We start from the raw sequence: 20,740 nt of genomic DNA on the forward strand, positions 1-20,740 counted from the left end.
TCTTTTGCAGAACGTGAGGTTTTTTAACCATGGGTGAACTGGAGAAAGCAGCAACACAAATCCCAGCTGCCCACCTGGGCTGGGCCCAAAATTCAGCTGCAGAAACAGGGCTGGAGACACCTGGGAATCCACTCTGGGATTCAACCAGGGTGGAACACCCTCATCACCCTCAGCTCCTCAGGCGTGGCAGGAACGTCCCAGCTCCCCTCTCTGCTGGAGACCTTCCCACCGCTCCTTCCCCAGCCTGGCTCAATGGAAGGCGCTGCTGGTGAGCAGGGGAATCCTCCCCAGATAGATGGGGGGTCCACACTCAGGTAGGGTGTGCTGAGGTGGGCAGGAGCCCACAGAGCTCCTCTCCAAGGCCTCCTCGGGGTTCTCCACCTGCAGCACAGTGTTAGCCAGCAGCTGGAGCAGGCTGAGGCTCTGCAGAGCGCCGTGCTCCAAGGTGGAAGGACGCCAGCTCCACACTCAGGGGGTTCCACACTCAGGAAGGGCATTCTGAGGCGTGCTGAGGTGGGCAGGAGCCCAGAGAAACCCTCTCCAAGGCCTCCTCGGGGTTCTCCACCTGCAGCACGGCGTGGGGCAGCAGCTGGAGCAGGCTGAGGCTCTGCAGAGCGCCGTGCTCCAAGGTGGAAGGACGCCAGCTCCACACTCAGGGGGTTCCACACTCAGGAAGGGCATTCTGAGGTGGGCAGGAGCCCACAGAGATCCTCTCCAAGGCCTCCTCGAGGTTCTCCACCTGCAGCACGGCGTGGGGCAGCAGCTGGGGCGGGCTGAGGCTCTGCAGAGCGCCGTGCTCGGAGCTGTCGGGGTGGAAGGACACCAGCTCCACGCTCAGGGGGTTCCACACTCAGGAAGGGCATTCTGAGGTGGGCAGGAGCACACAGAGATCCTCTCCAGGGCCTCCTCGGGGTTCTCCACCTGCAGCACAGTGTTAGCCAGCAGCTGGAGCAGGCTGAGGCTCTGCAGAGCGCCGTGCTCCAAGGTGGAAGGACGCCAGCTCCACACTCAGGGGGTTCCACACTCAGGAAGGGCATTCTGAGGCAGACAGGAGCACACAGAGATCCTCTCCAAGGCCTCCTCGGGGTTCTCCACCTGCAGCACGGCGTGGGGCAGCAGCTGGGGCGGGCTGAGGCTCTGCAGAGCGCCGTGCTCGGAGCTGTCGGGGTGGAAGGACGCCAGCTCCTTGCTGAAGGTCACGGTCTGCACGGCGCTGCCGCGGCACGGGCAGCCCCAGCCCAGCAGGGAGGCGAACGCCCCGCGGAATTCAGCGTTGAGGGCATAGATGATGGGGTTGAGGGCAGAGTTGGCCCAGCCCAGCCAGGTGAAGGTGCTGAGCACGGCCCGGCTGACGCACGGCTCGGGGTGGCAGAAGGGCTCCAGGCAGTTGAGCACGAAGAAGGGCAGCCAGCAGCACACGAAGACGCCCACGATGATGGAGAGGGTCTGCAGCACCTTGGTCTCCTTCTTGAGGGAGTTTTTCAGGGAGGTTTCCCGAGGGCGGTCGGGGCTGCCTGGGCAGCTCCGGGCGTGCCCCGCCGGCCTCTCCAGGGAGGAGATCCTGCGGAGCTGGCGCCGGGCCACGCGGAAGAGGCGCCCGTAGGTGCCCAGCATGACGGCAACGGGGATGTAGAAGCTGATGAGGGACGAGGAGATGGCGTAGGTCCTGCTGAGGCTGGAATCACAGCTCCCCTCCTGCGCAGAGCCGTTAAAGCCCAGCCACTCTCGGCCGGGCAGCTCCGGCTCCTTGTGCCACTGCAGCTGCACGGGGATGAAGGAGATGAGGAGGGACAGCAGCCAAGCCACCGCGATGGTGACGAAGGCCAGGCGCTGTGTCACCCTCCTCTGGTAGCAGAAGGGGTCGGCGATGGCCCAGTAGCGCTCGAGGCTGATGAGGCACAGGTGGAGGATGGAGGCCGTGCAGCACATGATGTCAAAAGCCACCCAGAGGTCACAGAAAGCCCCGAAGGGCCAGAAGCCCAGCACGTCGCTGGCAGCTCTCCAGGGCATCACCAGCACGGCCACCAGCAGGTCGGACACGGCCAGGGACAGCACGAAGAGGTTGGTGACCTTGGAGCGCAGGTGTGGGAACCTGAGCACGGCCAGGCACACCAGGGCGTTCCCCAGCAGCGTGGAGAGGATGAGGAGGGACAGGCAGGTGGCTGTCACCACCCGCAGGGACAGCGGGGAGAGGCTTTGTCCTGCCCAGCTGGTGGCACTGAGCACGTCCTGCCCAGCTCCTCCTGCCGAGGGGTGAAACCCATCCATGGTTCCCGGTTTATCCCGTCCTGCCGAGGTTTCGCAGCTGCTCAAGGCTCCATCAGCATCCAGAGCCCATTTTCCCTTTTCTCCTCCTTGAAGCCCCAGCTGCAACCCAGTCCTGCTGCCAGCCCAGGAAAAGAGCTGGAAGCTGAGGTCTCTTCCAGGTCTCTGCCAACAGGATTTTTGGATTTTTGGAGTTTGGATTTTCCCTCCTGCCTCCCAGCCAGTTCCCTCCTCTGCTGCTCCCGGGAGCCAGAACTCACCTCCGGGGCTGGGGAGGCTTTGCTGTGAATCTTCCTCCCTCTCCTCTCTCCTCTTCAGCTGCCGGTGATCCTGAGCCTGCTGCAGAATTCCCAGATCCCTTCCAAGGCCAGGCTGGATTCGCTGCCGGGAGTGAGAGGGGTCTGAGCTCCCTCTGCTCCTCAGCCCCTGCTCACAGCCCGGCTGCTCTTCCCTCCGGAGCCAAATCCCTCTGCAGCTGCCTCAGGTGGGATCTGCCCCTGGGAGCCGGGAGAGATGTGAATCCACAGGGTGAGTCACTGGGAACTCAGCGAGAGGTTTGAGGGGGAAAATAATCATTTCAGTCAGATTTGAGGGTCCTCAATGCAAATGAGCACAGAAATTGGTGGTGATTTCTGCAGAAAAGGTGCCTGATTTCAGTGCCCAGGCGCTGAGTCACAGCTCAGAGATGACCCCAAACCAATCACTCCTCCCTGCCCTGAGCTGGTGCAAAACTGGCACTTATTATCCACTGCAAAATGCCTTCTCCAGGAAAAAAAATGAAAAAAAACACATCTAAAACTCCTGCGCAAACCTGGAAGTTTTTATTTTGCAAGTCCCACACAAAGCAGCCTCAGATCTTTTTTCAGCACAGGTTACCTGCAGAACCAGTGAGGATACTGATCACCACCTGGATACATTTTTTAATCCTTGATAAACACATTTTACTTTCAGTAAAGTGGTGTAAAGTTGCTTCTCTTTCAAGTTCATAATTATTTCCTTAATTCCCAGCTCGTTCCACATCAGCTTTCACCTCAGGGATAACTGGAAACATTAACCAGAAAGTCAAGATCCTTTTGCAGTCAGGTGTGGAGGTGGCACTTGGGGACACGGGTGGGGGTGGCCTTGGCAGGGCCCCCTTCCCAGCAAGGAGCCGACATTCCCTGAAGGCACAGCCCGGGCTCGCTCCGGGGTGTCCGGGCACTCGCTGTCCCCGTGCCGCGGCCGCAGCTTGCTCTAATTAAGCACCGCTCCAGGCTGGGATTTGGGGTTCTGGGTCCTTTCCTGCTCAGGATACCCCAAGGTCCTGGCAGATCCCTGTCCCCCAGGACTGCTCTGCCCTCTGTGCCCCACCGGGCGTTTCCCTCCCAACCCCGCTCCGGGCACGAAGATTTTCAGGATCTCAGGAACAAACACCGGGATTCTGTCACTGCTGTCCGGGTGAGCAGTTGTGGCAGTGCCCTGTGACAGGGCAGGGTGGCACTGATCTGCCACACAGCAGTGGTGGCACTGGATCTGCCACACAGGGCAGAGTGGCAGTGATCTGTCACACACAGGGCCCAGTGGCACTGGACCTGTCACACACAGCAGTGGTGGCACTGGATCTGCCACACAGGGAAGGATGGCACTGGATCTGTCACACACAGGGCACGGTGGCACTGATCTGTCACAGCACAGGGTGGCAGTGGCAGCTCATGGTGGCACATCCCAAGGCAGGAGGCTCCCAGGAAATCCTTCTCTGAGATACAAACCAGCTCCTCCTCCTTGGGAGCTCCAACATGTAAAATTCTAGAGCTGTGGAGGTTGGCAAAGACCTTCTTACCATGGAGTGCAAGTGTGGCCTCAGCCCTGCCAAGGCCACCCCCACCCGTGTCCCCAAGTGCCACCTCCAGACACTTTGAACCCCTCCAGGGATGGCGATTCCACCCGTCCAGTGCCTGATGTTTTCCATGAAGGATTTTGTCCCAATTTCCAACCTAAACCTCCCCTGGCACAGCCTGAGGCTGTAGGAAAGGATCTCCCCTTCAGCTGGGCTGGGGTGGGATCGATGGGATGGGATGGGATGGGATGGGATGGGATGGGAACCATGAGATGGGATGGGAACCATGAGATGGGATGGGAACCATGAGATGGGATTCCTGGAACGGGATGGGATGGGATCCATGGGATTCCTGGGATCCCTGGAACAGGATGGGATTCAATTTGGAGAATTCCTGTGCATTTTGGACCACTCCTGCTTCAGAAATCCCTGTGAGTTCTGCTGTCCCAAACCGAGCCCAGCAGCTCCTCGTGCTCCCAGGGCAGCTCCTCCTGGGAGATGAGATCTCCTCCCCTGAGGAAGCTGCATTATTTGATCATCAACAGTTAGCAGCTATTTTCTTCCAGGCTCAAGTTAAGCACTATTTTAAACAGCTCTCCAGCATGAAAAGATTCGTTTGGTGGCAATTCAGCTCGAAGTTTTTATATTTAATTTCCTCACCCAGCAAGAGGCTGCCCTTGATTTCCTTTCCCTGCTGTCTCACCAAAATATCCTGAAAATTCTCCATTCAGGCACCCTGATTACATCCCCCACTCTGCATCAAAGGCAGAAAATTACCAGCCACTCCAAATAAAGCAGCAGCTGCTCGGGTTTAACTCCTCAGTGTCACTTCCAGCACAGCTGATGCATCCAGGATTACAGGGGAGTGTTTATTCCTGCAGGAATTTCCAGGGAAGGGACAAGTTCTGCGATCAGGGAAGAAAGGAGGGGGAGTCAGACTTTAAAAACAAAAATCCAGGTTGTAGGTGAGACCTGAGCCCTGTAAAAAAATCCATGGGAGCTCTCCAGGGATCAGATCAAACCTCAGCATCAACAGCCTGGGGATTCCAGGTTTAGGCAGTGTGGTTTTAGAGGGAAATTTGGTTTTTTATACACCAGGCCACTCAATTTACATCCATTGTCTTCAGGCAGAGGGAAAACCAGTACCAGGCTCCCAGTCTGGGCTGCTCAACTACAATTAGAACAAGAAGCTGGGTGAAAAACTGCCCCAAAATCAGCTTTAGGAATTGCCTGGTACAAAGCCAAGGGGTTCATTAGAACTGATTTCCTTTTCTCCTGGGACTGTGAGCCCTCAAAGTGCAGGTCTGAGATGCAGAGTGATAAAAAAGAAGGGGAAAGATAAGGAAAAGCAGGAATTGTGTCCAAAATGACACCAGGAATGAAGGCAGTGCCACCCAAAAAGCAGCAGAGCCTGCTCAGGAAAACCAGACAATTATTAAATGTGGGAATATTTAATATTGGGCTTTTTAAACTCAGGGTAAAGTCAGGGGGAGCAGTTGCTCAGTCTGGGTTTGGATAAAGCAGCCCAGGACTATCCCTGGATCCCAGCACAGCTGGAGCAGCAGCTGGGACAGGGACAAAGCACCGGAGTCCCCAGAGCCCCTGGGGTCCCTCCCCTCCCCTTCTGTCACACACAGGCAGAAAACACCGAGGTTTTTCTCCCATTTACTTCCAGAGGAAAGGAATACAGAGCTTCAAGTCATTGTACATCATTCCATGGGGGAAGTGAGTGCAGCCTCCCCCTCCCCTGGCAGAGCCTGCACTGGTGAGCGGTGACAGAGGGGACACAGCCCCTGGGGACACCCCCAGTGCCACCCTGGCCCTGGGCTGGGACTGAGCGGGCACGGAATGAGCACCAGGAGGGGAAACTCCAGCTCATTCCCATTGTCCCAGGCTGCCACTGAGGATGGGGTTGGAGAGGCAGCGTGGAAGTGCTGGGATACATTCCCAGTGCTGTGAGAAAACATTCCCAGTGCTGTGAGAAAACATTCCCAGTGCTGCTGGACAACATTCCCAGTGGTACTGAAACACATTCCCAATGCTGTGGGAATACATTCCCAGTGATGCTGGAATAAATTCCCAGTGCTGTGGGAATACATTCCCACTGGTACTGGGATACATTCCCACTGCTATTGGGACACATTCCCAGTGCTGCTGGAATAAATTCCCAGTGCTGTGGGAGCACATTCCCACTGGTACTGGGATAAATTCCCAGTGCTGTGGGAGCACATTCCCACTGGTACTGGAATAAATTCCCACTGGTACTGGGATACATTCCCACTGCTATTGGGACACATTCCCAGTGCTGTGGGAATACATTCCCAGTGCTGCTGGAACACATTCCCAGTCAGAAGAGGGGCACAGGGCTGGTGATCCATCCACAGGCAGCCAGGCACTCCCCTGCCACGCTCAGGAATGCCAGGGAAGGGCACGTTCCCCTCCTGGAGCTCTGTTTTTCAGGGATTTGGGCTTCCCACGCTTCCGTGTGCACGCGAGGGTAAAAAGTGACCTGCAAAAGATGAGGGGTGGGCTCAGCTGTGGGGGGAGAGGCAGCCCTGGAGCAGCTGCAGCTCTGGTGCTCAGGGTTTTGTGCATCAGAAACATCCACAGGGGCTGGTTTGGGGCTTTCTGGGGACACACAATCCTGTGGGAGTGCAGGGCCAGGGCTGAGGGCAAAGCCAAGGCTGTTCCATGGAGCTCTGCTCTCCCAAGGGATCCCTTCATTTCCCACCCCAAATCCCCCCGTGGCAGTTCAGAGCCATCACCCTGCAGCTCCCAAGGAGCTTTGCTTACAGGGGTGATACAAAAATAGCCACCAGCTCCAATTTCAAGTGCCAGCAGAAAGAGGCTGGATGGCAATGCCCAGCCTTGGCCACAGGAGCCTGAAACTCCTCTGGGGGAATCTTTTGCAGGTCTCCCTTTTAAGGCCTTAATGTCATTACAGAGAGAGGGATTCTTTTGTCTTGTGCTTGCCATTGCCGCCCTCCCTGAGCAGCACCAAAATCCCCCCAAACTGAGCAGTTCCAGTGCCTGGCTGTCAGTGCAGGATCCAGAGGGAGGGACACAACAAGCACCAGGTGCTCAAGCTGCTGCAAGGGCAGGACTGATGTGCCAAGTGTTCTAAACAACCACACAAACAGCCAAATGCTGAGCCACTGCAACGCTGCTGCTACTCAGATTCTCAACATCAGCCACAGCAAAGGAAGAGAAATCAAAATCAAACCCAAAACTGATCACTGGTATGGACACAGAAGAGTTTATCTTGGCTGGAGTTGTGCTCCCAGGAGGGAAGACTGGATGTGGCAGTGACTGGGGGCCACGAGTCAGACCGAGAGCAGATGTTGGCACAGAGATGACAAACACCAGCTGGGGCCAGGTCCAGAGTGGATTGTCACGGCAGGAGCTCCTGCTGCTGAGCAAAGACAGATCCAGGAGCACAGGGGGTGTCCCCCTCTCCTTGGAAGTTCTGGTCATCAGTTAAGGAACATTGAGACACTTCCCAAACTGCAGCAACAGGATTCTGTTGGCTCTTCAGAGATTCAGTCCCAGAGCTGTTTTGGGTTCAGAAGAAGCAGAGGGAGTCTTTTGTGCCAGATCTGTGAAGGGAATTGCAACAGAGAAGAGATCAGAACTCATCACACACATCCACAAGCAGCCAATACAATTCCAGAGTGCCCAGGTGCCTCCCTGCTCTGCTCCATCCCCTGGGGAGCACACGTTCCACCCCCCTGGAATCACACATTCCATGTGGAACAGGCACTGGAAATCTCCAGGGAATGCCTTGGAAGTCAGGGTTACAACTTGCCCAAACAGAAGGAACACCACATGGCCAATCCTGTGGAATTGTTCATGACCAGATTCCCAAAAGGAAAACAAACTGTCCAAGACAGGTGAAGGGAAAGCTCAGCTCAAGCCCATGAACTCTGGTCATTCACTCTTACTAAATCACAGGATATCCCGAGTTGGAAGGGACCCAGAAAGATCATTAATGAATCATAAGACATTATTTATTTATAATTCTTATTACTCATTTCCTTATCAGTAAATGAAGCCCAGTTTAAGCAAGTCCCACACAAAGAGCATCTTCCAGGGAAGATGCTGAGTGCTGGACAAATACTCCTTTAAAAATTCTGGTTTATCCCTTCCAACACTGCCTGGCCTTGTACAACTTCATTAAATCTAAAAAAGCAATTAGTCCAAGCAGCAGCTCCCTCACAGATCCTTCAGCTTTCCCTCCACCCCTGGCAAAGGATCCAGGCACAATTCCCAGCTCTCCCAGGACTGGGTTTAGCTCTGCAGAAGCTAAAGGATCCAGGCACAATTCCCAGCTCCCCCAGGACTGGGTTTAGCTCTGCAGAGCCAGGATCCAGGCACAATTCCCAGCTCTCCCAGGACTGGGTTTAGCTCTGCAGAGCCAGGATCCAGGCACAATTCCCAGCTCTCCCAGGACTGGGTTTAGCTCTGCAGAAGCTAAAGGATCCAGGCACAGTTCCCAGCTCTCCCAGGACTGGGTTTAGCTCTGCTGAGCCAGGATCCAGGCACAATTCCCAGCTCTCCCAGGTCTCTGCTGACCCCCGTGCTGCCCAGGGCTGTCCCAGCTCCCCCAGCAGCCCCTCCCAGGCCCTGCTGCATTCCCACCTCCAGCAGACACAGAGAGCTGCTCCAGCTCAGCCTCCAGCTCGGCATCAGAGATGGGGGCACTCAGCACCTTCTGGGGCACGGGAGGCAGATCCAGGGAATCCTTGCTCGAGTCCTGCAGGAGACTGTCCAGCTCCTTCTCCAGCTCCTCAGAGTCCATCTCTGCTGAGCAAAGAAAATATTTCAGCTCCAAGGAGAATTCAGTGGCATCCTCACGGCACAGACTGAGATCCAAAACAAGGCTGTTATTCCTTCCATCCATTGTTACTCACAAGGAATTTCCTGTACTTCTTTTAAAGGACTGAAAATTCAGTCTCCTGATCTGAGGGAGGAGAATTTTTTTTTTGGCACTGAGGCCAAGAAGCTCTGGCACCTTTCAGCAGAGGCAAACAAGCTGCAGCAGCAACCCAGCCAGAGGAAAAAGCTCATCACTTCAGCAAAACAAAGCAGCAGCCACCCTAAAAATAGATTTAAACCGACATTACCCAGCTTTGAACTGAAATCCAGCCCCAAACAGGGACCACGAGGATTTGGAGATGAAGAAACTGTCAGAGGGGAGAACTCCCTGCTCCCATTGCCCTCAAGGCACCAACTTCGGTATTTGGGGAAGAGTTTATTCCCCCAGGAAGCTGCTGAATGTGGGGAGGGAGCAGGGAAGGGATGGAGCAGGGAAAGGAGGGAGCAGGGAAAGGAGGCAGTCAGGGATGAGAGGGAGCAAAGGATAAAACACCCAGGACATACCCAGACCATTGATCCCCACTCCAGCCAGAGTCTGGGCCACTTCATCTTGAGTGTCACAAAGCTGAGGTAAAATAAACACAATCAGATAAGATTAGAAATCAACTTTGTGCCCTACTGTAGCTGATTCATCAAAAGCAGAAATAACAAACAAAATCAGAAACTGGCCTGAAGGCAGCAGGAATTGGTGCAGAAGACATTTCCACCTTGGTTTTCACAAGGAACATGAAGCTCATTTCATAATAATAAATTACAAGACCAAGGATGGCACACTGAGGATCAAACCCAAAGCACAATTTCACAGTGGGAGTAAAAATATTGCTCTGATTGGAGCTTTTTCACAGAAATCTGGAGTTGCAATTGCAGCTTGGGCTCCAGAACAGGAAGCTGAAGCCCAACACATCCCAGCCACGACATCTTGCAGCCCCTCAGCTCGAGCTGAAGGCTCACTTTGAGCTGATGGTGCTAAAAAATTAATCCTTGGCTGTTTCTCACAGCAGCTCAGACTGCCAGACTGCTCTGCTCACTTCAATTCCTGCAGAATTAACTCCTTTCCCTCACTGAAATGCACATTACAGAATTACAGAATTGACTAGGTTGGAAAAGACCTTTGAGATCATCAAATCCAACCTATGAAAATTAAACAAATAATGAAATAAAATTAAATAAAATAGAATAAATGAAATAGAATAGAGAAATAAATAAATAGAATAAAATTTAAAAAAAACAAAATGGAATAAATATAAAATAAAATAAAACTAAAATTAAAATATAATAGAATAAAAAAGAATGGAATAAAATAGAAGGGAATAGAATAAAATAAAATAAAAACAGAATAAATAAACCAAAAATAGAATAAATAGAATAAAACATTTAAAAACCCAGAATAAAATAAAATAATAAAAAGAATAAAATAAAATGTCAGGCTGTTTCATGCACACAGTTACATTCCAGCTTCTAAGGGTTTGATTTGTATTTTTAATATACCTAAAGACTTTCCAGGAAAGCTGGGTGTTTCCCCACTATTGCTATCAAAAAACCCAACAAAATGCAAATTTAAAATAAATTAAAATACATTGCAGCAAAACCAAGACACAGAAATCTTCTTGTTGATGTTTCAGCTCAAAATAAGTCAGTTTGCTATAGTGCCACAAAGGGAAAAAACTAAATAATTAAAAGCAACCAAAGAATTCATAATTAATTAATATCTGGGCAGGTTTCTTGGGAACATCCCCACCCCCCTGGCTGTTCTGGTACCTCTTGGATCTGATCCACCAGGTTCTCTGCCCTCTCCACAGTCACATCCTTCATGGAAAGCTTCAGAGCTCCCACTCCAGCCTGGTAGGCATTGAACACCTGGAAATTCAAAATAAAACAGATGAGGATGCACAGTGCTCATGAACTCCAGGCTGGTAGGTATTGAACACCTGGAAATTCAAAATAAAACAGATGAGGATGCACAGTGCTCATGAACTCCAGGCTGGTAGGCATTGAACACCTGGAAATTCAAAATAAAAGAGATGAAGATGCACAGTGCTCATGAACTCCAGGCTGTTAGGCATTAAATACCTTGAAATTAAAAATAAAAGACAAACATGCACAATGCTGATGGACTCCAGGCTGGTAGGCATTAAATACCTTGAAATTTAAAATAAAAGACAAACATGCACAATGCTGACGAAAACAGAGGGAGCTCCTCTCCAGAGCTGCTTCCCAAGCACATCCCCGGAGAAGCACCAGGACATGGAGGGAGCTTCACGCAGAGGGTAAATCCCACCCCTCAGGTGCAGGCACAGGGAAGGAGCCGGGGGAGGAGCCCGGGGAGGAGCCCTCGGTACCATCTGGTCGGTCTGGGAGGCGTAGATCCGATCCAGGATTCCCTGCACCGCATCCAGCTTGGAGTGCAGCTCCTCGATGCGCCGCTCCGTCCTCCGCTTGGACTTGAGGCACCTCAGGGCCTGCCGGGGACAGACAGAGCTCAGAGTTTCACAAACACACACAGAGAGCTCACACAGAGAGCTCAGCTCACACACACACACAGAGCTCAGCTTCACAAACACTTACACAGAGTTCAGAGCATACAGACAGAGCTCAGCTCACACACACACACAGAGCTCAGCTCACACACACAGAGCTCAGCTCACACACACACACACAGAGCTCAGCTCACACACACAGAGCTCAGCTCACACACAGAGCTCAGCTTCACACACACACAGAGCTCAGCTTCACAAACACATACACAGAGCTCAGCTCACACACACAGAGCTCAGCTCACACACACACACACAGAGCTCAGCTCACACACACAGAGCTCAGCTCACACACAGAGCTCAGCTTCACACACACACAGAGCTCAGCTCACACATACACAGACACAGTTCAGCTCACACACAAACACACAGAGAGAGCTCAGATCACAGAGAAAGCTCAGATCACAAACACAGAGAGCGAGCTCAGCTTCACAAACACGCACAGAGACCTCAGCTCACACACAGAAAGAGTTCAGCTTCACAAACACAGGTATCTCACACAGAGCCCTTAGCTTCACAAACACACACACACACACACAAAGACCTCAGCTCATACACAGATCTCAGCTTAAACACACACAGAGACCTCACACACCACATGCAGAGTTCAGCTTCACAAACACACACACACACACACAAGGACCTCAGCTCATACACAGATCTCAGCTTAAACACAGAGACCTCAGCTCACACAGAGATCTCAGCTTCACAAACACACAGAAATTTCAGTTCACACACAGAGATCTCAGCTTCACAAACACACAGAAATTTCAGTTCACACACAGAGAGCTCAGCTTCACAAACACACACACACACAAAGACCTCAGCTCATACACAGACCTCAGCTTCACAAACACACACACAGATACCTCAGCTCACACATACAGAGTTCAGCTTCACAAACACACATACAGATACCTCAGCTTACACATACAGAGTTCAGCTTCACAAACACACACACAGAGAGCCCTCAGCTCACACACAGAGACCTCAGCTCAGCTTCACACACAAATCTGGGAACTCTCCCCTCCCCTTTGCTTATTCCCACTTTGGTGAGTCCAGTAATTCCTGCTGGCACCGTGGTGTGGGAATCCTTAAAATCAGAGGGTTTTGGGAAAGCTGCAAAAGGCAGGCCTCAAATATTCCAGCTAAACTCTAAACATCTAAACATTTCAGCTTTAACATCTAAAATATGCCACTGAAATATTCCAGCTGGCACCTGCAGCTATGCCCATTCCTGGGTGTTGAAGTTTTCTTCAAAAAAAGGAATTTGTAGAATTTCATGCTGATTCAAAGCAGGTATTTGTAGCATGCTGCAGCACACAAGAAGCAGGGAAAAGCAGAGAAAGGTTGTGAAATGTGTGTTTGTGTTAAATTTGCTCAGAAATAATCACGTCCAGAAAAAAAATTTAACTGACAAATTTGTTTAACATTAAAAAAAAAAAGGAGCCAGGAGTTGGATTTTGATGATTCTGAGTGGGTCCCTTCCAACTTGGGATATTCTGGGACTGGAAGTGTCATAAAAAAAAAAAAACCAAATCAACCAGGAATCCCTGAGGCACACACAGAACAAGTGGGTTGAAGAGTTTATTTCCAACTCCCTTCATCACCTCACTCTGGAAAAATAAATCCTTGACTTAAGGAGAGCTTTGGCTTCAGGGCCACCACTCCAACACCCCAGGGCTGAAACCCCCAGGTTTAACCCTGGGCATGATCTGCAGTCCTGGAGCAGCTCCAGGACATTTCCCTGGTAACTCCACTCACCAGCTGCTTCTTCCCAGCTCTGCAAGCACTCCTGGCGTCCTCTTTACACCTGCAAGAGGGAGAAAGGAGAAAGGAAAGGAAATTTCTTCCTTTTTTCACAACCCACAGCCACCCTCCCCCTCTCTCTGAGGGGACCACAACACTGCACTTTGGATACAACCCCCCTCAAACCACTGCTGGCTCCCACAAGTCCTTGACTGCATTCCAAATCCTTGCAAACATTCCCCACAGCCTTGCAAACATTCCCTGCACCTTGTTTTTATAGGGAACAGGGAACAAAGGCTGGAAAAGGTGCCCCAGCACACGGCTGTGACAGTTTTGTTTATGAACAGGAAAGAACAACAGGAGAAAGCAGCTTCTAATTGTGTCCCAGAGCTCTACATCCCACAGATGTTGTTCCCACCACCCTTCCCCAAATTACTTCTCTGCTTCCTGGGAAAGGGACTCCACCTTCTGTGACAGCAGCTGCTCACTCTGCATCAGCTGATAAACTCCAATGTCCACATCATTCATTGGGGACACCTTGGCGTGCAGGCCTCGGGCAAACTTCACAATCTGAAACCAGAGCAGCACAGGCTGCAGTCACTTCCCAGAAATCTCAGTTAGGAATAGTTTCACTTGGAAGGAAGGAAAAGAAGTTTTTGCACTCCCAGTTTAGGCCCTGGAGTCATGAGGATGTCCCAGTCACCACAGGGTTTAATATCAGACTAGGATCAGGACCAGCAGTGTGGAAACAAAAGGCCTCAATGGAACACCTGGAAGATTTAAAGCTGTCCCTGGATTCTGGAAGTGGAAGGGAATGTCAGGCTCCCAAGGACTTCAGAGCACTACAGGGAAAGTGCAATCTCAGAGCTGAGTGCCTGCACCTCTGTAGGAAGTGACAAACTTAAAAAGCTTTTCAAAAATGTGGAATTCCACGCTGGTTCGAGAGGTGTGGAGTTTGTGTGGTTGGGAATAATCAACCTGCAGGGTCTGCCATGTTTTTAACTCTTAAATGAAATCCGAATTATTATAAATGTTTAAAGAATCTGCCATGCCAGAATTAGGATTTCTTGTCACCTACAACCAGGTAACAACACTGGAGCACATGCACTTTACCTTTCCAGACAGACAACATCCATTTCAGCAAAATGGCTGAAATCCATCTCTCTCCAGGCAGATGGAAGGCAAACAGGGATGACACCACCCAAAAGCAGTCACCTGGACCCTGTACCTTCTCTCCATTCTGTTCCAGGATGGTGACCCTCTTCTCCTTCTGCAGCTGGAGCAGCAACAAGTAGAAGGTCCTTTCGTCGGGGCAGAGGCCGGCGCAGAGGGAGCGCAGCTCGGACAGGGCGACCACGGGGTGGGAAGAGAGGGCAGAGCTCTGGTACAGGCGGTAAACTTCCTCTGCCTTCTCCTGCAAGGGACCAGGGCTGCCTCAGCACCTCACCTCTGCCATTCCCACATCCTGCACTGCCTCAGTGCACAGCCCTGAGCTCCACAGAGTGCCAGTCGCTGCCTTCACATTTTGGGCACACAGAACAATCCCTCCAGCCTGAGATCCAAGGACACTCTGCTGCCCCAGCCCCAAAAAGCATCAACAGAAGGGAAAGGGGGGAGCAAACTGGGGGTAAAGGACTGGACAACATCCATTTCAGCAAAATGGCTGAAATCCATCTCTCTCCAGGCAGATGGAAGGCAAACAGGGATGACACCACCCAAAAGCAGTCACCTGGACCCTGTACCTTCTCTCCATTCTGTTCCAGGATGGTGACCCTCTTCTCCTTCTGCAGCTGGAGCAGCAACAAGTAGAAGGTCCTTTCGTCGGGGCAGAGGCCGGCGCAGAGGGAGCGCAGCTCGGACAGGGCGACCACGGGGTGGGAAGAGAGGGCAGAGCTCTGGTACAGGCGATAAACTTCCTCTGCCTTCTCCTGCAAGGGACCAGGGCTGCCTCAGCACCTCACCTCTGCCATTCCCACATCCTGCACTGCCTCAGTGCACAGCCCTGAGCTCCACAGAGTGCCAGTCGCTGCCTTCACATTTTGGGCACACAGAACAATCCCTCCAGCCTGAGATCCAAGGACACTCTGCTGCCCCAGCCCCAAAAAGCATCAACAGAAGGGAAAGGGGGAGCAAACTGGGGGTAAAGGACTGCACGACCTGAAGCTGTAAGTGGACAATTAACCAATCCCTGATATGTAAAGGGACCAAACTCATTCCTGTAGTGCATTTGCAGGTTGCCCTGACATGGGAAGGAATGGTGAATCTGACTCCATGTTCTCAGAAGGCTGATTTATTATTTTATGATACTATATTATATTAAAGAATACTAAACTATACTAAAGAATACAGAAAAGACCTGTCTGAAAAACTCATCAGCACTGTGCACCTTGGAGGCTTCTGACTGCCCAGGGTGTATCTACTGAAGGCCTTTCATATTATTTATTATTAATAAATATTTATTTAAATCTTATTATTTATATTTAATTATTAATTTTAATTAATAAATTTATTGGGGTTTTTTATTAATAAATACCCACTTTATTTTCTAACTCTGTCTAGCCTCTGTCCTCAGTGGCCACTCCAAGGCACCACAGGATGCTGTGAGACCACACAGTCTTCCTGCTCTTTTCAAATCCTCCCACACCTCCTTCCTCCCAGCTTGGACACTTCCTGCTTTATTCTGGAGTGAATTTCAGAATGAGCCACAGGGAACTCCCAATACAGTCGTCCACAAAAGCCAAAACTCTGTTACTGACATTCCCTGAAAAGCTGTGGAACAGCACAGGAGCCACACAGACAATCCAGTTCCTGGAAATCCCTCCCCAGGTCTGAGCCCAACACAAATTCCTGCCTTTCAAGATTTCTGCTGGACACAGTAACCCAGACAACCACAGCAAGGCCAGGGCTCATTCTGCAGACACAGAGTAACAGAGGGGCTGGGGCAGGCTCCAATCCCAAGGGAAGGCAGCTGGAATAACGCCCAGGGAATCTGGGCAGGAGGGACACTGGATGGCTGTGGTTGTGTTCAAGGGTCCCAGGATGAGGGAAGAGATGAGAATCTTGATTCTAGGTTTCAGGAGGCTCATTTATTATATGATGATATTACATGGTATTAAATGCTATACTAAAAAGAATAGAGAAAAAGGCTGGAAAGGAAGGAATGAATAACAAAATCTTGTGGCTGCTCGCAGCCTGGACACAGGCGGCTGTCATTGGTCACCAAGTAAAAACAATTTCACATGGTAGGTAAACAATTCTCCAAACCACATTCTAAAGAAGCAAAACATGGAGAAGCTGAAGCTTCCCAGCTTCTCAGGAGAAAAGATCTTGGCAAAAGGATTTTTCATGAAATATGTCTGTGACAGTGACTGCTCCATGCCCTGCTCACCCCTGCAGCAGATGGAGCTCGGGCTCAGAGCTCCTCATTCCTGCACGGGCAGGAGCTCCAGCCTGGCATGCACAGCTGGCTCCCAGCACAGCTCTTGCCTCCCTGACAAGCCAGGAATTGTGTCCCTGCCTCTTCCTGGAGTCAGTGAGAAGTCATGGAATGGGTTGGGATGGAAGGGCCTGAAATCCCAAACTGCCATGGCAGGGACAGCTCCCACTGTCCCAGGGAGCTCCAGCCTGGCCTTGGGCACTGCCAGGGATCCAGGGGCAGCCACAGCTCCCTGGGAATTCCATCCCACCCTCCAGCCAGGAATGCCTTCCCAATCTCCCATCCAGCCCTGCCCTCTGGCAAAGGGAGCCATTCCCTGTGTCCTGTCCCTCTGTCCCTGTCCAATCCCTCTCCAGCTCTCCTGGAGCCCTTTCAGGCTCTGAGCCCTCCCTGGAGTTTCTCCTCTCCAGGTGAGCACCCCCAGCTCTCCCAGCCCTTGGAGCAGCTCCATCATTTCCAAGGAACATCTAAATCACTTCCCAAGTCACTCCACCCATCTCTGTCCAGGAGCACCAAGGAAGATGTGCTCAGCCCTGAGCCCCCTTCCCAGCACGTGAAATGACTCCTGGCTCCCCTGGAGATGCCCAACCTCCACAACACTCACCTGCAGCAGCTCCACGTAGATCAGAACCTCCTCTTCCTCGGGGATTTTGCTGTCCCCCAGCACGCTGGACAGGGTCCACTTGAGGGGCTTCAGGATGAAAACTCCCACGCCCCACGAGATCCAGCTGCTGTCCACACTGGCCATGAAGTCTGACTCCCTCTGGAGCTTCCCACGTCTGGGGAGAAGATAATTCACGTGGAACTGAACACAGCCATCTAAACCCTGGATGTCCTGCACATCCTGCACTCCAGTGGCATTTTCTATCACCACATCCAGCTCAGATTTGAGATTCCATTACTCGTTTTTCCCCGTTTTGCAAGTTTCTCCCAGTTTTCTACTCAAAACTGATGAGGCATCACAGGAGGGGATGAACAGGGAGGGTCAGTTTTAGGGGTAATCAGCCATTTCAGGATAATTCCGTTTTTATATTAAACTGCAACAGCAGCTTCTCAGATCCACTGGTTTTAATTTTCAGGTCACTGACAGAGCTCCTGCTGTTCTGAACCTCTGCGAGGTGCCAGACCCGGGCTCCTGTTTCACAGCACAAAACCTCTGGTTGCAAACACCAGCCCAACACATCCCAGTGCCCTCAGCAGCTGCGACACCACAACACCCCAGGGAACATCCCCCATTCAACAGCGATATCCCTGTGGGAGCATTCCTGTCCTCCCACACCTCCTGCGAGGCTGAGCTGAGCTCTGATGCCCCGGCCAGCTCGGCCTCCCAAATTCCACACAGACACACACACCACGAGCCGCAATTCACGGAATCTCAGACTGTTCTGGGTTGGAAGGCCCTTAAATCCCAGCAGTGCCACCCTTGGCACACCTTCTGCTGCCTCAGGCTGCTGCAAGCCCCGTCCAAGCCGGCCCTGGACAGCCACAGCTCCTGTGGGACCCAGAGCAGAATTCCCCCTGGAGCCCGGCACGGCCCGGCCCGGCCCGGATCCCCCGCCGGCCGCATCCTCCCCCTGGAGCCCGGCCCGGCACGGCCCGGCCCGGCCCGGATCCCCCGCCGGCCGCATCCCCGGCACCCCCCACACCCTCCTTCACCTCAGCAGCTCCCTGAGGACGGTGCCGAGCCCCAGGGGGACGCTGCCGCGCCGCTCGAAGCCGTTCTGCAGCTCCCTCAGGCACGTCCTGACGGCGCCGCGCCGCCGGCCGCGGGCCAGAACCAGCCCGACCCAGAAGGCCATCTTGCTGTCCCACTCGGTGCTGTTCACCTCGCGGCTCTGCTTGAAGGCCGAGAACAGGAAGGCCATGCGCTCGTCATCCGTCTCCCACTCCGGGGGCAGGTCCCCGGCCGGGGCCGGCCCAGGGGGGGCCTCCCCCGGGCTGCACATCTACGCGAGCCCCCGGCTCGGCCGCGGCCTCCGCCCGGCCCGGCCGCCCGATAATATAATTGTTATTGTTATTTAGTATACAATGGATCTAATTCAAGATGTTATTATAAATATATAATAATGTCATTGTATATATTGTATAATATCACTATCTATTCTATATTTTTGTGCAACGTACAATTTATATGGAATTGGATGTAACATTATATATATATATACACATATTATACATAAATGACATTGGTGCAAAGTGCCCAGATTTGGCTGTGGCAGCCCCAGGGAAGGCAGCAGCTCCCAGAGCTGCCTTCACACCCATCCATGGAAATCAGGGAATGACTCAGCACAGGCAGGATTTATTTTTAGCTCCTTCCAAGCCAAAATTTCCTATTTATTTTTATCTTTATCATTATATTATTGTATATAATTTTATATGTTCTATGCTGTATTAATTAAATTATTATATTTATTATGTTATCCTATTTATTATTATATGATATATAATTATATTTTTATATATTATCTATTTTAATATATTTTCTGAGGTAGGTGAGGGATGCAAAACAAGGAATTCCTTCCCTGGTTTCAGTTGTTCAGCCCTTCCCAGGGAAACAGGGATCCAGCACAGGGATTTGGGAAGACAAATCCCAGCATTCCAAATAAATCCCAGAATTCCAAATAAATCCCTCTGCCCTTCCTGGGGAAGCAGGGATCAGGACAGGGATTTGGGAAGATAAATCCCAGAATTCCAAATAAATCCTATCATTCCAAATGTTCTGCTTTCTCTCCGCCCTCCATGGGGAAGCAGGGATCCAGCACACATTTTTGGAGAGATAAATCATTCCAAATAAATCCCAGCATTCCAAATGTTCTGCTTTCTCTCCGCCCTTCCAAGGGAAGCAGCGATTCAGCACACATTTTGGGGAGATAAATCATTCCAAATAAATCCCTCTGCCCTTCCCAGGGACGCAGGGATCCAGCACTCATTTCTGGGATAATAAATTCTAGAATTCCAAATGTTCTGCTTTCCCTCCGACCTTCATGGGGAAGCAGGAATCAGCACACATTTTTGGAGAGATAAATCATTCCAAATAAATCCCTCTGCCCTTCCCAGGGACGCAGGGATCCAGCACTCATTTCTGGGATAATAAATTCTAGAATTCCAAATGTTCTGCTTTCCCTCCGACCTTCATGGGGAAGCAGGGATCAGCACACATTTTTGAGAAGATAAATCCCAGAATTCCAAATAAATTCCAGCATTCCAAATGTTCTGTTTCCCTCTGCCCTCCCTGGGGAAGCAGGGATCCAGCACAGATTTTTAGGAAGATAAATCCCAGCATTCCAAATAAATCCCTCTGCCCTTCCGGGGAAGCAGGGATCAGGACAGCGATTTGGGAAGATAAATCCCAGAATTCCAAAGAAATTCCAGAATTCCAAATAAATCCCTCTGCCCTTCCCCGGGAAGCAGAGATCCAGCACACAGTTTTAGGGAGATAAATCATTCCAAATAAATCCCTCTGCCCTTCCGGGGAAGCAGGGATCAGGACAGCGATTTGGGAAGATAAATCCCAGAATTCCAAATAAATCACATAATACCAAATGTTCTGCTTCCCCTCTGCCCTTCCAAGGGAAGCAGGGATCAGCACACATTTTTGGGGAGATAAATCATTCCAAATAAATCCCTCTGCCCTTCCCCGGGAAGCAGTCAGCGGGATGGAGCCCTGCCCGCGAGGAAAGGCTGGCAGAGCTGGGATTGCCCACCCTGAGAAGGTTTGGGGTGGCCTCGTGGTGGGAGGAGGTGGGACAGGGACAGTTCACACGGCCTGGAGGGGCAGGACACAGGGAATGGCTTCCCACTGCCAGAGGCCAGGCTTAGACGGAGTATTGGGAAGGAATTCCTGAATTTCCCAGAGCAGCTCTGGCTGCCCCTGGATCCCTGGAAGTGTCCAAGGCCAGGCTGGACAGGGCTTGGATCACCCTGGGACAGTGGGAGGTGTCCCTGCCATGGCAGGGGGTGGCACTGGGTGAGCCCTTCCCACCCAAACCATTCCAGGATTCCATGATTTTTCCCCAGTTTTGCACTGCTGACGTCCCCCATGGTCAGGAATATCCCTGGCCTCAG

General features: G+C 51.8%; 2 protein-coding genes across 4 annotated transcripts; both read right to left on the reverse strand.

Moving 5' to 3' along the window:
- Nucleotides 1-249: 249 nt before the first annotated feature.
- On the reverse strand, nucleotides 250-3,380 carry LOC120497183 (D(1) dopamine receptor-like). The gene is made up of 3 exons (XM_039698369.1): nucleotides 1,025-3,380; nucleotides 704-833; nucleotides 250-381 (listed from the first exon to the last, which is right to left on the reverse strand). Exons 1-3 carry the CDS (start codon nucleotides 2,266-2,268, stop codon nucleotides 250-252), a joined length of 1,506 nt encoding a protein of 501 aa, XP_039554303.1. The 5' UTR covers nucleotides 2,269-3,380.
- A 2,350-nt stretch (nucleotides 3,381-5,730) lies between these two features.
- CHMP7 (charged multivesicular body protein 7) lies at nucleotides 5,731-18,665 on the reverse strand. 3 transcript variants are annotated; one of them, XM_039698322.1, is made up of 10 exons: nucleotides 18,332-18,665; nucleotides 17,280-17,454; nucleotides 14,468-14,653; nucleotides 13,676-13,809; nucleotides 13,255-13,303; nucleotides 11,296-11,415; nucleotides 10,715-10,813; nucleotides 9,461-9,521; nucleotides 8,720-8,881; nucleotides 5,731-7,677 (listed from the first exon to the last, which is right to left on the reverse strand). In XM_039698322.1, exons 1-10 carry the CDS (start codon nucleotides 18,619-18,621, stop codon nucleotides 7,613-7,615), a joined length of 1,341 nt encoding a protein of 446 aa, XP_039554256.1. In that variant the 5' UTR covers nucleotides 18,622-18,665; the 3' UTR covers nucleotides 5,731-7,612. The 3 variants fall into 3 exon arrangements, with proteins under 3 accessions (XP_039554256.1, XP_039554257.1, XP_039554258.1); XM_039698323.1 differs by lacking the exon at nucleotides 14,468-14,653 and adding an exon at nucleotides 14,982-15,167; XM_039698324.1 differs by lacking the exon at nucleotides 5,731-7,677 and adding an exon at nucleotides 8,992-9,177 and having other exon boundaries at nucleotides 8,740-8,881.
- Nucleotides 18,666-20,740: the final 2,075 nt, after the last annotated feature.

This window comes from Passer montanus, unplaced genomic scaffold (assembly GCF_014805655.1).
Source record: "Passer montanus isolate IOZ18808 unplaced genomic scaffold, ASM1480565v1 scaffold123, whole genome shotgun sequence".
Lineage (NCBI taxonomy): Eukaryota > Metazoa > Chordata > Aves > Passeriformes > Passeridae > Passer > Passer montanus.